This window comes from Hippichthys cyanospilos, chromosome 6, assembly GCF_059441005.1.
Source record: "Hippichthys cyanospilos isolate Australia breed blue-spotted pipefish chromosome 6, RoL_Hcya_1.0, whole genome shotgun sequence".
Taxonomy (NCBI): Eukaryota; Metazoa; Chordata; class Actinopteri; order Syngnathiformes; family Syngnathidae; genus Hippichthys; species Hippichthys cyanospilos.
Window position 1 is genome coordinate 15,571,656 of NC_142374.1, and position 17,671 is coordinate 15,589,326.

General features: G+C 38.4%; 1 protein-coding gene across 1 annotated transcript; it reads left to right on the forward strand.

Annotated features, from left to right (window-relative positions):
• The first annotated feature begins 132 nt into the window (after positions 1-132).
• myo5c (myosin VC) lies at positions 133-17,320 on the forward strand. The gene is made up of 40 exons (XM_088416320.1): positions 133-233; positions 478-588; positions 671-842; positions 930-1,074; positions 2,156-2,312; positions 2,390-2,533; positions 2,603-2,684; positions 2,770-2,877; positions 2,963-3,069; positions 3,961-4,226; positions 4,311-4,392; positions 4,467-4,607; positions 4,675-4,797; positions 4,978-5,061; positions 6,499-6,630; positions 6,709-6,806; positions 6,888-6,974; positions 7,049-7,160; positions 7,264-7,475; positions 8,998-9,163; positions 9,249-9,395; positions 9,469-9,633; positions 10,489-10,582; positions 11,383-11,446; positions 11,518-11,792; positions 11,871-11,934; positions 12,010-12,090; positions 12,169-12,349; positions 12,430-12,523; positions 12,599-12,662; positions 12,746-12,914; positions 12,988-13,072; positions 13,154-13,246; positions 13,400-13,554; positions 14,426-14,515; positions 14,594-14,744; positions 14,812-15,097; positions 15,830-16,004; positions 16,070-16,150; positions 16,238-17,320. Exons 1-40 carry the CDS (start codon positions 207-209, stop codon positions 16,388-16,390), a joined length of 5,223 nt encoding a protein of 1,740 aa, XP_088272446.1. The 5' UTR covers positions 133-206; the 3' UTR covers positions 16,391-17,320.
• The last annotated feature ends 351 nt before the right edge of the window (positions 17,321-17,671 follow it).

Genomic DNA, 17,671 nt, shown 5'->3' on the forward strand with positions numbered 1-17,671 from the left:
CCATAAAATCAATATTGATTTAAATCAAATTACCTGTTAAATAATTTTGAAAAGCCAACCGGATCTGCCATTTTATTCTTATCCTAAATGATGAGTTTGGTCATTGTTAACCCAGAGGCGGAAAAAAATGTTGGTAATTTAGGAAGTACAGTGCATATGATGAACAACTATTTTGAAATTAAGGTTTGCAACCAAAACACCAAAACATGGCGTTGATTCAGCTATACACGCGGGTAAGAACCAAGCTACTTTTTTTTTGCCACTTCTTCAAACTATGTACAGTATTTATAATACGACTCGAGAGACATATGGTAACTGTAAATGATTTTGAATGCCCCGGAGCATTAACTATTTAGAACTATTTAGAACTTTGAATATGTTGTTCTCAGGCTTGTTTACCTGTAATTTAAATGAATTGGAATTATCAACGTGTAAGTAGTGTTGTCTTGGAGTGTAATTTTGCAACCTGCACTGTAGTACAACAGAGTGTGGATACCAGACGCTGAACACGTGTGGAAATCAGCTGAGATTTTGCGAGATTTCCATTATGGAGATAATAGTTTACAACTGCTTCTAGAAAATGGCACAGTAAGTGAAATTGACTAAATTCTAAAAAACTCTAATTGAATAACATAACTAGACAAGTCACATAACCATTTCTTCCTCAAAGGAATTCAAGTACCCCATTGACTCGTTGCCACCAGAACTTCCTCCTCTCCGCAACCCTGACATCTTGGTTGGGGAGAATGACCTGACTGCACTCAGCTACCTCCATGAACCTGCAGTCTTGCACAACCTCAAAGTGAGATTTCTGGAGTCTAAAATCATATACACCTATTGTGGTAAGCCAACAGGGAAATTTTCGTCCTCTCACTCTTGGAATCGCTGAAGTGTTGTGCTCAGCTCCGCTTGGATTCTTCTCTCTGCAGGCATCATTCTAGTTGCTTTAAATCCCTACAAACAGCTTCATATTTACGGAGATGCAATCATTCATGCGTACTCGGGTCAGAACATGGGCGATATGGACCCTCATATATTTGCAGTGGCAGAGGAGGCTTACAAACAGATGGCCAGGTAAGGATGAGCACAGACGATTGCCGATACTTAACAATGGAGACACTTTGGATTCTGACATCTCTTTATATCGCCATTATCATGTCACACTTATAGAAACCATCTATACCATACAGAATACATTAAAAAGCACACAGCTGTGCTACATTCAGAAACAGGATGTATTATCTAATAGCATTGCAAAATATCTAATTACGTGACAAAAACAAGGCATTTAAATGAGATACATCAAGCTTGATAAGCTAATTACTTGAACGAATGCACACATACTTCGATAAATGTGTGTTGTTTGTCAAGTTTGGCTTGCCCAGATCAGCCAATCAGAGGACAGAAAAATTGTGATGTTATTTGAATTCTGATTGGTTATATAAATAATATTCTTGCTAAGATAGTTATTTTTGACCAATTCTGAAGGCCTTGAGCAGATTGACAAGCTCTGAAATAAAAGAGATGACAGTTGTAAATAAATGAATGGAATTTCAAGGAGCAATTTTAATCGTTGCTCACAAATATTTTTCTAATGTTTTTTTTTCATCGCAGTCATTAAAAAAACAGCCTACTACTGTAAGCTGTCTGCAATAAGCAGAATTACATAAAAAAAGTAATACTAATAATAAAAAGCAAAGCAAAAATCGATCCCAAAACTAAATCCTGGAACCAGGAAGCAAAACAATATTACTGCACTAAAAACTACTGATATTGATTTAATTAAATATGTATTACACATGAAAGTTAAATTGAAATTAACTCACGTATTTTTAAAGAAAAATCCTTTAAATACCTTTATAGTTTTTTTGTTGTATTAAAAATATACTATACTGGATTAAAAAAATGTTTCAGCAAGCTGAATGTACAACAACAAACCTTTTCTAATATATTTGCTTGTATTGTGTTTTACATATTGTACATTTTAGTTGTATTTCAGTCAGTATTTTTTTTCAACCACTAGTTTTACTAAACCCATACCACACTTTGAAGAATCACTGCTCCACTCAGTTACGATGCACTTTTACATTTTTATAACAGCAAATCCAAAATGATTTTGGACTCTTGAATAACGATTCTTTGCTGCGTTAACTAGAGACCACAAGAACCAATCTATCATCATCAGTGGAGAGTCTGGAGCTGGTAAGACGGTCTCAGCTCGATACGCTATGAGATACTTTGCTGTTGTCAGCAAATCTGGTAGCAAGACCCAAGTTGAAGACAAAGTCCTAGCGTCCAATCCCATAACAGAGGTGACCAATGCTTCTGTTGCGTTCAGTCAACTTCGGAGTGAAGACTCCAGTGTCAAACTTGCTTGACTTCCTCTCAGGCCATCGGGAACGCGAAGACTATCAGGAACGACAACAGCAGCCGTTTTGGGAAATTCACCGAGATCAGTTTCGACAACAGGTATCGAATAATCGGCGCGAACATGAGGACCTACCTGTTGGAGAAATCTCGAGTTGTTTTCCAGGTATGACCGAGGGACGTTCAGCTTTAGTATCCTTCAACTGTGTCACACGTGTCACATTGTTTCTTTTAGGCCGACTGTGAGCGGAACTATCACATATTTTACCAAATGTGTGCCTGTGCTCATCTGCCACAGTTCAAGTCCCTCAAACTAAGTAAGTGAGTGAAGGTTTCAGACAGAATCTCACAGATGTATGTGCATGTATTTAGTTTGCAGGCGTTGTGTTTTGCCCATTGCAGCGAGTGCCGATGAGTTCCGCTACACGGGCATGGGTGGCGATATCCATATTGAAGGTGTGGATGACAGGAAAGGCATGGAGGAGACACAGCAGACCTTCTCATTGTTGGGTAAAGGAGGATTCAGATTGAGCCAAATTTATTCTTGCACAACAGTTCCGAATAATATTCATTCGAAATTTTGCTGCTTGTTTAGGACTGAAGGAGGACTTTCAGTCTGATGTCTTTAAAGTTCTTGCAGCCATTCTCCATCTAGGAAATGTGGAAATTAAGAGCTCTGGCGACGATAGGTCAACCATTTCGGTGAGTCTTATTGTTTTCTTGGCGGTTGATTCTCAAATGGCGTACATGTACTCCAGGGAGTACGTGAAGGCACTTCAAGTGTATGTGCATTTATCAGGAAACATATTTTAATGTTGTGGCTGTATAGTTTTCTTTTCAATTTAAGACTAAATTAACTAGAACATAAAACAACTAACTATACTTCATTGTACTTCTTTATACCGTTATTTTTTGACGTTTCTTATAGATCCACATTTTCACAGCCTTTTTAATTAACTGATTAATCATAATCAATAAAATAATAAGGTATGATTATTCTGATTTAAGAAATCATTTAACATGCTCTAAATTAAATCTAGGCGGCTGGGTGGAGCAGTGAATAGCACGTCCGCCTTGCAGTTCAGGGACCCGAGTGCAAATCCATCTCACTCTGGGCTTCCTGTGTGGAGTTTGCATGTTCTCCCCTTGCCTGTGTGGATTGTTTCCGGACAATCTGGCTTCCTCCCACACTCCCTAAACACTCACTTCCTAACTTTGTGAGGATAAGCGGCTCTAGAAAATGGATGGATAATTAAAATCTAAAAATCTGCTCAGTGCTACATGTCTAATTATATATATATATTATATTATATCTACAAATACCATTTCAAGGGATTAAACTCGCCAATGTTCATCTCTCAGTGAGGGGCTTTATGAAGTATTAACTTAAAATTGTCCACTACTAATTAATTCAGTAGTTATTAATCGACACCAATGAGCAAAATTAAACAAATAAAACAATTACCTTCTGATAATCAGTCTGAAGAATTGATCATTCTTATCTTAGGGAAAAATATTGGATCTTCTAATTAGATTTTGCAGATGTACCTACCTGATATGAACTGTTTAACAATTTATTTTTGTAACTTTCAGCACAGCGATTCACATCTGAACATCGCCTGTGAGTTGTTGGGAGTGCGTGCGGACGACTTAGTTCGCTGGCTTTGCAACCGGAAGCTTGTTCTGGTGGCCGAGACGGTGGTGAAACCGTTGCACAAAGACCGCGCAGTCAATTCCAGAGATGCTCTCGCCAAGCGGATCTATGCTCATTTGTTCGACTGCGTCATTAACAGAATCAACAAAGCACTGCAGGTCCCGGGGAAGCAACATGCTTTCATTGGGGTACTGGACATTTATGGGTAAGGAAATAGTCTTTACTTGATTTTTATCTTTTTTTTTTTTTTTTTATTCCTTTGGCTTAACTTTCTTTATTTGATCCTCAGCTTTGAGACGTTTGACATCAACAGCTTTGAGCAGTTTTGTATCAACTATGCTAATGAAATGCTTCAGCAGCAGTTTAACTTGGTACGTATCACACAAAGTATGTCTGCACATTCCTCTTCATTGAATACCTATTCATGTTGTCCTTTTCTATCCAGCATGTCTTCAAACTGGAACAGGAGGAGTACATGAAAGAAGACATCCCATGGACGTTAATTGATTTCTATGACAATCAGCCAGTCATTGACTTAATTGAAGCCAAAATGGGAATCCTGGTCTTGCTAGATGAAGAATGTTTGGTACTTTCATTTGAATTTGGGGGGGCTTATTCGCTTTCAAACACAACTAATGCTATTTGCTTTACAGTTTCCTCAAGGCACTGATCAAAGCTGGCTCCAAAAACTGTACAACTACTTAGACAGCAATCCCTTGTTTGAGAGACCCAAGCTGTCAAATGAGACCTTTGTCATTCAACACTTTGCAGACAAGGTGCTTAACACATTCACAACCTTTATACCACACAATCTCAATTAGGACGACCAAATTCAAACAAGAATTTATTTGTGGTCTTTGCTTTGTGAACGGCCACACAATTGTGTTAAGAAAAGCAATTGTCTTGATATTATGTATTTTTACTGATTGATTTTCTTTTGTCTTGCTGCTCACCAGGTGGAGTATCAGTGCAAAGGTTTTCTTGAGAAGAACCGAGATGCTCTTTATGAAGAGCTGGTTGAGGTGTTGAAAGTCAGTCAGGTAAGCAAAACAAAAAAAATTCCTCATGAACATAAATAAATAGAAAACTCAAAGGTGATGTCAAGTCATGTACTTGATCCCCGCTAAGTCCCAACAAAACAAACTAATGTACTAATGACTTGATCATCTCAGGGGCATCCATTTTACCTTGTACTGCCACTTGCTGTCAACTGAAAATGACATCACAGCTGCTCAGGGCTCAGATAATGACTAAGCAATACTAGGGCTCCACATAACAAATATTATTGATGTTTGGATATCCTACAGAAATTAAAATCGAAAACAATTTGCTTGCTTGGTGAGAAAAAAAACATTAACACAGAAAAACAAATAACATGTTTCCACTTAATTATGAATGGCTGACTCAATATATATATATATATATATATATATATATATATATATATATATATATATATATATATATATATATATATATATATATATATATATATATATATATATATATATAAAACTTTTTTTTTTAACTGAAATTTAAACTGCGCTTAGCAGCACACTACTTTTCTCCTCTACCAAATCTCTCTTAATATATGAGATAAATTGGCCTGCTGAAAAAGCTTATTTGAGTCAGCATAGTTTGTTAAAATGTGATCAGTAGGAACGGCAACTGTGTCAGGTTCTCAGTATCAAATTGTGCAGTCATTTACGTCTCTCATGCCAGCCTACATGGAGCACCCAAGCCCTGCAATCTAGCAGCTCGTTTATCCTGGGCACACCTATAATGACGCTCAAGCCACCGGTAAACACTGCCAAGAGGTGCAGTATGTTAATTAAGTTTTAGCACCCTGAATTAGAGTTTGAGTGTAATTTTAGAACAACACAGTGTTTGTATAACGATTCGAGTAAGTTGCTTTAGAAATACTGGTGAAGCTGTCACCTCAAGACACACTGCAGGGAACAACTTCAAAATAAAAGCAGACCAAAGAATTTGTGTCCCTACATTATTTGTTAAACTAGGTTAATTTGGCTAGGGGTCGCTGCCGGCGTGTTTTACAGAGCATTCACTATTGTTGCTGTGATCTGCTTAACATATTTTTTCTGCCTTTAGCATTTTTTTAAACAAAACTACTCAAATCACTCAAAAACCCGTTTCAGCCCTAAGGCACACTCACCTATTGTCAGAGTTTTGTCGAGAATGACCATTACTTGAGGCCTCAGCGACTGTGATGTCATTTTTTGTTGACAGAATGTGGCAAAATGGCCGTCTCCTGAGATCAGTTACAAACAGGCTGTTGCTACTTAAGTCATAATCCACAAGTATAACATGAAACAGAATGTTGTGATCAGTGTTAGAACATTTTACCTTGAATAAAATGTATCTCTTGACTCCCCCTTTAAAGTGCTGCCTTGTTTTTCAAATTGAAAGTCAATTTTTTTTTCCCAGAGTAACGTATTTCTCCCTTTGTCACTTATCAGTTTGCCTTTCTGGCCAATTTTTTCCAAGAGGAAGGGAAGAGTGTTCAGAACATAAAAAGTATCAAGGTGAAGCCAGCCAGGCCTGGTGTGAAATCAGCCAATAAACAGCTGAGGGCCTCAGTTGGAGATAAGGTGGACATGTTTACTCTCTTGCTGCGTGTTTAGCAGTTTTCGTCGTGTTTTTGTACTACTGACACATTCTAAATGTAGTTCCGCAGCTCTCTTTCTTTGTTGATGGAGACACTGAATGCTACGACCCCTCACTATGTGCGTTGCATTAAGCCAAATGATGAAAAGCTGCCATTTGAGTAAATATTATTCAAGTTTTTTTAACCGATATTAAGTATTGTATATAGACATTTTTTCAGCAAGCCACTGTTTGTTTTTAGATATGATTCTGGAAGAGTGGTGCAACAGCTGCGAGCCTGTGGAGTACTTGAAACTATTCGCATTAGTGCCCAAAGTTACCCGTCAAGGTGATCTTTAACTACATATCAGTATATAAATGTTTTGCACATTTAAGTCAAAAGAAGTTGTCCTTTGTTTGCAGGTGGACCTACTTTGAGTTTTACAGCCGCTACAGTGTCCTAATGACCAACGAGGAGGCGGGCATCAATGACAAGACGCAGACATGCAAATATGTGCTTGAGAGGTTGATTCAGGTGACATGTGCATGACGGCTGTGATTCAGTGTACCGCTTCCTGCTTCTACAATTATGACTGCTCACACATTTTGCTGCGTTTCCTCCATGGCTCTTTCTCCAGGACCCTAACCAGTACAAATTTGGTCGTACAAAAATCTTCCTCCGAGCTGGTCAGGTAGCATATTTAGAAAAGCTTCGTCTGGACCGGCTTAGAGGGGCTTGCATTGCCATCCAGAAACACGTCCGTGGGTGGATCCAAAGAAAGTGGTACCAACGCTTGAGGCAGGCAGTCATCCTGATACAACACTACGTTCGTGGCAAGAAGATTGTACGGTAAGTGTCATTCACCAGATTAAAAATCTTTACATTCAGTGGTCAAACATCCAAACTAGATTTTAATCTGATCTGCTTTGCCTTATTGTGATTGGCCGATATTTGCCATTTATGTCAAATTAGTCATTGGCTGTAATGTCATAATTTGCTGAGAAGTGAATGGAATAGAAGAGGATGCCTTCATTTTCATTGTATACAGGTATTCAACGGAATAGAGAGCACTGCTCTGTATAAACGGCCGTATAATAGTAGATAACGTTTTTGGAGATTTTACCATGTAACAATGTTGATTTCTCACCCTAAACACCCCCAAAGGGTTATTTCCCTTCATTGATGCATTTCTAAGCATTCCTTGCTTATTCTACATTCTCAGCACTGGCCAAGCTCGAGCAGATAAAAATGACTTGCGAGAGGCTTGATGACGACAGCAAGCCCTTGTATCACTCGTGCAAGAGTAAATACACATTATCTGACATTATCAACGTCTTTTAGTTTCATTTGAGTTCCTTACTTGGGGAGTGATTTTGCACTAAGTCGAGCAAGTAAACAGCAATGTTTCATGTATTCATTACAAAATTTTACTGTAGAAAATGCAGAAGTGGCCAAAATGTGTTTTGGGGGTACACAGCTAGACAATCTAAACGTGCAGCTTCAGTAAACAAGACATTTCTCTCTCTGGTTAGAAATATCAGTACAGTAAAATGAAAAATGTAATAAGAAATTCAAGCATCAATATGCCAATTGTAATATATATATATATATATATATGCATATATTTACCTGTGGAAAGTTTAAAATATCAGGATATCATGATATTTTTGTTTTTTAGCTGATTCAAACTACTCAAAATAGTGACCGTACTTGCTTGCATCATGAAAATAATCATAGAAGTGTTTTTAATTGTCCGGCATTGCGACTGTCAAATAAGTGCATCTACTGTACTTGCTAGCTTGTAGTGCTGATGCTTGTGCCTATTTTTTTGCCATTAGGGCAATGTCATGCAATCTACCAATACTACGTTTGCAATCGACTGGTCGATTGCGATTGACGCATTGATCACCTCATACTTGAAGTAGTTAATTCGTGGTGTAAAGTAGTTATTTTGCACTGCAGTCTTTTCATTACAGAAAATTGTTGCATCCATTATTTTTGTCTCAGTTTTTTTGTCTTACCTGACTGAACTTTCACTTTATGTTTGACCAGTTCTTTCAATGCCATTTAGAGGTTATTGATGTTTTTACCTGCACATCAAATGTCAGTTTTGATTGTTAAACCTTGGCAAAATACATTTATTTTATAAATATTAAAAGTTTTTGTTGATATCCTACAAACAATAAATGCATTAAATAACCTACAGTAGTTACTTAAATAAACATGTTTCCTTATCTTGTGATCGGATCAGTGATTGATTATGTATTATTTTTAAACTCATTGATCGGCGACGATGATCTCCCCCAAAAATCCTGATCATGTAAAATCTAATCCACGCATTTGTGTTCTCGTTTGCCTTGTGAAACTGCAGTAAAGCAGTGACGGCAGAAAATCTGAAGCAAGGCTGGTCAGCAGTGGTCATTCAGAGGTACTGGAGAGGCTTCCGCATACAGAAGAGCTACCAAACGGTACGCTTGGCCATCATCACCATACAAGCTTTCACACGAGGTTGGCTGGCTCGTAAATCCTTTTCCCAGGTCTGTAACCGTAGCTTACGTTGCAATATTTGTGAAGCCACGGAATCAACCATAGGCTTCATATGGCTTCGTGGTCATTACTCAGCTGGTGGAAACACGCAAGGCATTGGTGCTGCAGAAGTATGCCAGAGCATGGCTAGCTCGGCGGCGTTTTAATGCCATGCGTCGACTGGTGCAGCAGGTTCAGCTATCCTTCAGGGTGCAGCAGCTCCGAAAGAAGAATGAGGAGCAGGTAAATGTCGTCTCACGGCCCGTCGTCCAGTCCTCGGAGAAGACGTAAACTAATCCCTGATCCTTAATCCCAGAGTAAAGAGAACCGAGGTTTGGTGGAAAGACTCACCAGTTTGGCCAACTCTCATTCTCAAGCCATGGACAGGCTACAGACTCTGGAGGCACAGTTGGAGAAATCAGCCAACCAGAAGGCATCTTTGGAAGCAAGAGAGAAGAAAGTCAAAGAAGATGCTTCTCTGGTCAGTCAGTTTTTATTGAGGTCTCTGCAATAAGACTCAACGATTTTAGGATTAGTCTTAGTCCAAGGTCCCTTACACTTTTAGAGCTTCATTCCTCAACGTTCTTCAAAGAGACAAGTAACAGCTGCCACTTATTGTATTACATTTGAAAGAGGTTCTTCAATGAAGAATTACTAGTCCAATCAAGATTCACTGGATCCAATCAAGGCTGCTATCTGAGCATCCTTTTGAGGTCTGTGCTGGACAAACTGAGAGGGCTACCTGCCAGAATGTGAATGCATTAGCATCGCGCCTGCAAGGACTGATGGAACGGGGTTGTCCCTGGAGCCCTGACAAGCAAATTTCATCAGAAGCTTGATCAGCACACCTCTGTGTCTATCAGTCATAAATACACCGACGCACTTCCACCCCAGCCAGTCAGTAACCTACTTGTGCTTGCTGGCAACATGACGTCAGTTTTTCATGCACTCAGAAAAGCGGGAAATCTGCTACTTTTGGAATCGAATGGAAATGCCAGAAGATGTGACAGTACCATGCTGTGAAGTTCCTGATTATGGGTGTACAGAAGTCCATTTTTAAGAGTGTTACAAATTCAGGTCAGAGATGATCGACGGATTTTAGGGGTAGCTTTTGTGTCTTTGAATCCTTCCATATACAATATTTCAGATGGCTCATGTTTTAAGACTTCATACAGCCCTCCTAGAAGCACTACATTGTACACAAAACACTGAAGAAAAGTCAGACAAATTAATTGAAGCTTTCTACCTGGGCTAAAAATGTGTGTAACATAATGATGTCTGCAACGATTTTCTGTTCCACCATTTAAAACGTTCATCTTTTTTTTTTGCACTTTAGAAAATGACTGCGCTTCAAAGTGAAATTGAAGGCTTGATCGTTAAGAAACAGACCATCGAGAATATGTTTGAATCTTCCACCAAAGAACAACAAGGTATGAAGACTTCTGGAGTCTATAATTCTTAGTTCCTTAGTCTGTTTGCCCACATTGAATACATCACATAAACAAATATGTTTACACGGTTCGTTTTGAATCAGGCCGAGCCGCAGTTGAGTGTAGGTTAACAATACCATTTCTGTCAAGCGGAACAACATTGGGTGTGGCTTACCAGAATAATACACTGAGCTCCCACAAATTTCCACCAATGGTCATTTTATTTAGGCAGCCATTTGGGCTGTAATTTGCCCATGTCTGTTCCAGACCAGTGGCACTCAAATGTTGGTTACGAGTACCCCTGGAGTGGGGAAAGGGATACGTGAGATTTTTACAGGATTTCTGCAGGTATAGGCAAATTTAATTGAATGTTTTTAATGCCATAAGGATGATACATTTTCAAATTAAGAGCAAATCAATTTAAAAAAAAAAGAATCAACTTTGCACTACATTGTGCAGTAGAGACTTCTTTGCAAAACATTATATACTTTTTCTTGGTTAGGTTTTATGTGCATTGTTATTTGTGACACAATTTTCCAGCGGGCAGGCCAGAAATAAAACAGACTGTCTCATTATTACTATTTTCTGAAGTCGCTGAATAAGGTTTTCCTAGAGATACCACTCCAGGAAATATGGAGTGGTACTGTAGTTTCAAAGTTTAATAATTCAGGCGTGGATGGTCCAGAAGACTTCCAAAAACGCTTTGCGCAGGTTACGGGGTACTTTGAAAAAAAAAATGGGAAAAACTCTTCTAGAAAAGTTGTCTCTTCATGTATCTTGCTTTTGACATTGTCTGACAGAAAAGTTTGATCAAATAAAGATGACACTGCTGGAAGAGAAAGAAACTCAAGCAAGGCTTCGAAAGTAAGTTTATGAAAATCGTCATCAACATATTGGAGCAATTATTCAGAAGCAATAGGATTTCCTCTCATCAGAATTGCAGAGAACAACCTGGAGGTCCTGAGACAGGAACACGAAAAGGAGCTGGGAATCCTTAAAGAGGAGCTGAGGAGGCTGAAGGACGAGAGAGTGGGTCTGCAGGTGAAGGTGGAGGATAGAGACCAGATGACTGCCGACCTGCAGGAGCAGGTGGCCCAGCTCACTAAGCACGTCAAGGTCATCCCTGAGCTGCGCAGAGACCTCAGTAACCTGCAGAATCAAAAGCACGCCATAGACCGAAAGATGAAGCAACAGTCCGAAGAAGCAAGAGGTAGCCCTGAGATTTGAAAATCTTGAAATTCACGCCAAAACAATATTAAACCGAAGGCTTGTTGTGATTCCTTTGCAGCTGTCCTGCAGAAGATTTCGAAACTACTCGCAGGAAGCGTTGTTGAAGAAGACGTGCTTTTGGAGTACTTACTCATTTTGCTCTTTTTCTCTCATTGTTTTGTTCACGCATTGAGGTGTCTGTTCTTGTGTTTCTGGAGACTATCTGCAGATAATGCCGAGAAAACATATGAAGCTGAAGACCTTCTGGCAGCCTTTAGTGGTTTTGAAAAAATTACCAGGTTTTTATTTACTAACCATCATAGTCAACCTCCCACGTCGCTAACTGTGAGATAAACGTTTGGCATCATTGTTTGCAGAACATTGGAGAACCACCGTAAAGAACAGAAGGAAAGCTATGAGACTCAACTAGAAGGTTTGAAGCTGAAATTGGATTACCTTCAAAATGAAAACAGCAGCTTGCAAACTCTTTTTACGGAGAAAGATAACATCAATGAAAACATTCGCCAGGAGGTTTGCAGACTTAGCAGCGAGAACTCTGTAGGTTTGAGCATTCTTTAGGGATTATTATATACTGAATGTAAAATTATTCATCTTTAATTTTACTTATTTGTCTTCAGGTTATACCTGAGTTGAAAGTTCAGATTTCAGAGCTGCAAAGACAGAAAAATGAGTATGAGGTTCTTGTAGAAGAGCAGAGAAAAGAGTTAGAGGGTAAGTTTAATTCTACCTAGGGGTTGTTTGCTGTTCTGTTTTTACGTATTTTGCCTCCTTTTTTTTCTTTACAAGAAAAAGCCACCGAGATGAAAAATACTCTTCAAAAGAAGGTTGAAGAAGCGAGTTCAAAGTGCAGGTGAAATATTCAGATTGAAATCGAATGTTTGATCATCCTGTCACAATCCTGACTTTCATTCTTTTTTTTTTTTTTACTCCAAGGCAATTTGAAGAGCAAACTGAGGTGCTGGAGGAGGTAAAGATGGCTCTTCAAGGTCAACTAAAAGATCTTCAAGAGGAGAATGATCACCAGAGCAGGCAACTTCAGATGGAGAGAGATGCCAAAATTCGACTGAGATTAGAAGTCGCTGAATTATCGTCTAAAAATTTGGTACTTTCAGTTTTGTCACGTGTGCAGGCTCACAATAGCGGCCCGTGTATTTCAAACGCTGCTTTTCTCATAGGACTATGAGGAGCAACTTGACCAGAAGGATAGAATCACTAAACAATTAGAGACTCAAATTATTAGTCTTGAAACAGCACAAAGAGGTAACCTTGTACCTTTTGCAAGTTTAATATGGAAGAAATAAAATCATGTGACTTCTGGCTTCATGTTTTGCGGTCAAACAGCCCGGAAAAAATCACCTGGTCCCAAACATTATCTTGGAATGTTGGAGTACAACAAAGAAGATGAATCTCGACTCATTAAGACCCTTATTTTAGGTATTTTGCTTTTTGTATTTATGCCTAAAGACATAAGAGTTAGATTTTTCATTTCATTCATTTTCATTTCATGACTAATGTTTTTTTTTTTTTTATTATTCCCAATCAATGCATGTAAACATTTGTGCACAATATAATATTCTTTTTTGCCAGACCTTAAGCCCAAAGGTGTGGCAGTCAACATGATCCCTGTTCTGCCAGCTTATATTCTCTTCATGTGCATACGCCATGCTGACTACATGAACGATGAGGATAAACTCCGCTGCTTTATGAATGTGACTATTTCTGCTGTCAAAAAGGTCACCACGGTAAGTATTAACTTCCCTTTCAAATTCAGTCAAAAGTTTGGAAAGAAACTTTCACGTGGTCTCAGATGCTTTTTTAGGACAAGAAATTGAAGATAACTCTTGGAAATTCACAGCTTTGAACTGAACGTTATTCTGCGTCATAAAGCATCATCCACATCAGATAGCTGACTGAAAAACATACCAAGTTTTTCAAATGTGTTATCTGAACAAAAGGAGGCTACTTTGGAGACTCTAAATGACAAAACATTAGTTTTTGTTCACTTTTTTTTTGTTTACCAAATGATCCTATCGACATTTCTAAAACCTCCAAGATATGGAGGTGGAAAGATGTATGTGGAAAGACTCATATTAAAGACTCATATAAAAAATTGTGTTAATTTGTAACCTACTTTTGAGATACTGAATTATAAATTAACCGCAGTAAATAGAAATGGTCATTGCTGTACATTTATATTTGATTCATTTGTCTTTTCAGGTGACTAATGTTAAAACATGGTTTACCTGAAGACGTTATCACATCTCATAAGCTTTGGATATTATCCCTGATCATAATAGTGGGCAACATCATCGAAACAGAATACTACATGTTTTTTTTACGTCTTGGTATTTTCTCAGTTAGCATTATGATTTGGATGAAGCTTCATGACTGGAAATAACGTTCAATTCAGAGCTGTGCATCATTAAGAATTAATACCTTTAAATGTACATTTTTTTTCTCGTATTTTCCTGTATTTGACATTATTTAAAATTTGTCTCATATGTAGATGTTTTTTTGTATTTTTTTTCTTTCTTTCTTTGAATTTGAAGGTCTATATGTGTGTGTGTGTGTGTGTTTTTAACTAAAAGGATTAACAGAATATTTGCGTTTCAGAATCACCCAAATGACTTGGCCTTACTTTGCTTCTGGCTGTCCAACATGTACCAGCTGCTCAACTGTCTAAAGCAGTACAGCGGAGAGGAGGTAGGGAACATTTTTGTTAACTGTAATGCCCATTACAGCAGATTTGCTAACCCGTCTTGTATTCTGTTGTTGAAAAAGGAGTTCAGCAAGCAAAGTACCTCTCGTCAGTTGAGCAACTGCTTGCAGAACTTTGATTTGTCAGACCACCAGCAGGTTGTCAGCGACTTGGCCATCTGCATCTATCACCAGTTCATCGCGGCAATGGAAAGAGCGCTCACCCCTGCTATTGGTATAAAACTAAGTTAAACATCAAAAATATTAAATAGTACTACTAATGGTGTTTTTTTTTTTTATAGTGCCTGGTATGTTGGAGCACGAGAGCTTACAGGGCATCTCCAGCATGAAACCAAGGGGCTTTATTAAACGTTCAAGCAACAACAATCAAGACACGGAGACCTACACCATCTCCTTCATCATTCAGCGGCTCTCTCACTTCCACAGCAATATGACACAACACGGCACGGAGCCACACCTCATCAAACAGGTGGTCAAGCAACTTCTCTTCCACATTGGAGCAACCACCCTCAACAATCTCCTACTGCGCAAAGACATGTGTTCCTGCAGGAAAGGAATGCAGATCAGGTTTGTGTAGTAAATGGTGTCAAGTTATAAGCGTAAGTTTACATTCTGCACAAATAATCAAATTCAAATGTACATTCGTAATATTGATAGAATGCGGTTTTCAAATTGGTTTAGTTTGGTTGGTAAGCGTTTTTATTTTTTATGTATTTATTTATTTTAGAAACAGCACCATCTAGAGATCAGGAAATTTAAACGCTTGTTATTTTACACAGCTGTGAACGGAAAGACATTTCTGGTCATAAAGCATCATCCACATCATAGGGCTGCAAACTGAGAAAATGCCAAGACCTGCAGAGCTGTTTTCTATACAAAAGAATTTTAAACTTTTTGTTTGCAGCACAATTAAATACAATACTGTTTATTGTGTTGTAGTTTATTTTATTGCTTAGCTTTGTTAAAAAAAGGAAAGATTACCTTAAAAAATACCCTAATTACATATTAAATCGCCATTACAATGATAAAAATCGTAAATAAAAGATTTAGAATCCTTTATCTCTAATACTAACTCAATTTTATTTATTGACCTCATAAAAAAACTGCTGAAACAAAGTGCTGTATGTTAAAACAAAATGAACATACAATTAAACAAGATCAAATATTGAGAAACAGTAACAATGGTAACAAATAAATGAGACAGTAAAGCTAGAGTTCCAATCTACATTGAAGGCTACGTAATAAAAATGTGCTAGAAGGCAGGTTTTAAAACTTCTCTTGGGGATTGTGCTTTTCCAGATGTAACATCAGCTACTTGGAAGAGTGGCTTCAGGAGAAAGAGCTCCAGACTTGTCATCTTATCGACACTCTGAAGCCGTTGAGTGAGGCCGCCTGGCTGCTGCAGGTCAGCAAGTCCACGGATGAAGACGCCAAGGCCATCACCGAGAAGTGCACCGAGCTCAACACAGTACAGGTACACCATCCAATCGCGTACAATTTTCTTAAACTTTAAATGATTGACCGGGTATCTTCCCACAGATCGTCAAGATTCTCAATTCATACACTCCCATTGACGCATTTGAGAAGAGGGTGGCATCGTCGTTTGTCCGCAAAGTTCAGGTGAGCTCACATCCGATTACTTCCGGAGAACTGATGCCACATCACGGACGCCGGTACGAAAAAGTCAAAATGTCCTCCTTGTTGCAGTCCCTTCGACAAGATCACGATGGCACCGCGCAGCTGATGATGGACGCACATTATCGTTTCCCGGTTACGTTTCCTTTCTGCTCGTCCTCGCAAGCTTTGGAGCTACTGCAGATTCCTAATAGCCTTCAGCTGGAATTCCTAAACATGATCTGACCCAGGGAGACTTTGAACTTTCTCTTCTTAGGCTGTCATCTGTTATTATCAAGCTGTTATTGAAGAAACTTTATGCAAAAATGAGATGCAGTATTGGGCTTATGGTGTAATGGAAGGATCGACCTAAAATATGCATCTCATTTTATAGGTGACCTTTACTGACCTTTTTTAAATCTTTTAAATTGAACAGCAAAGTTTACAGTAGGTGTTTGAGGGGGTTCTTTTTTAAAATGTGGTTTCTGTTTGTAATAAGGCTGTGCGCATGGTTCGCTGACGGCAACATAAAGCGTGTGCACAGAATCAGAATAAGTTGTATCAAAATTGATTATGAATCACAACAATGTTAATCCTCTCAGCATCAGATATTTGAACACAAACGGTGGTGCAGCACATGTTGGCACGTAATATAACAATACCCACAGTTATATTTTATTTATGCTTTACTAAAAGTGATTTGTAGGTTCTGAACCTCATCTTTGCGTCCATGCCTGTTTTATACTACCTCCAGGTGGCCAAGTGATGTGCAAACACCCAAAGTTCATTGAATTGAAGCAAAACATGTGCCAAAACTATTTAATTCGTTGCGTTCCATTTACTTACAGTATGTAATTAGTACTGTATGTTTTATAAAGTATATCATTGTTGTGTTTTTTTGTTGTTGTTAAACTTTCTTTTTTAATTTTTATTAGAACAAATACAACTTGTATGTTAAGTCACCCGTGTACTTTACAAGAAGTAAATAAACCAGGTCATGATATAATCAAATTACAATTTAAAATAGTTGAAATGAATGCAAGAAATATTACAGGACTGTCCTGTTGATAATGTAAACGACCAACTGTTGGGCCTTGTGCTGCAATTCCAGTCTACCAGTGTACCTCACTAAGTGTCATTCAACATTAACAAGTAATAAAGAGCAGATTGAACTCATCCTGGATTTTGTTCAGCCCGTCCAGGATGCATGCCTGCAGGAGCCTCATCCTCCCCCTTCCCACTTTTTTGTTCTCCTCCCCCTGTTCAGTAGACAGTCATTTCGGGCAATTTAAGGACCATGCACTTCCGAAACGAACATATGACAGAAAAGTGGTTTTTGATATGAGCACAATATGTGCATGCGCAAAATACATGCTTTTTTTATGGTAAATTTCTGAATGCATGTATAAAAGATCCATTATCCTGACCCAGCAACAAAGGGTTTGTATAAAACAACACGGTGTGATAGTTTCCCCCTCAGTACAAGTTTATATATATACGTTTTGAGATTAAACATTTAAAACTTTG

What these genes read in the sequence shown, in the direction of transcription:
- myo5c (XM_088416320.1), top strand. Translation starts at nt 207, where the DNA reads ATGGCGTTGATTCAGCTATACACGCGG. An exon ending in AGCAGTACAGCGGAGAGGAG is followed by an intron (nt 14,516 to 14,593) that starts GTAGGGAACATT and finishes TTGTTGAAAAAG; the next exon opens with GAGTTCAGCAAGCAAAGTAC. An exon ending in CCGAGCTCAACACAGTACAG is followed by an intron (nt 16,005 to 16,069) that starts GTACACCATCCA and finishes ATCTTCCCACAG; the next exon opens with ATCGTCAAGATTCTCAATTC.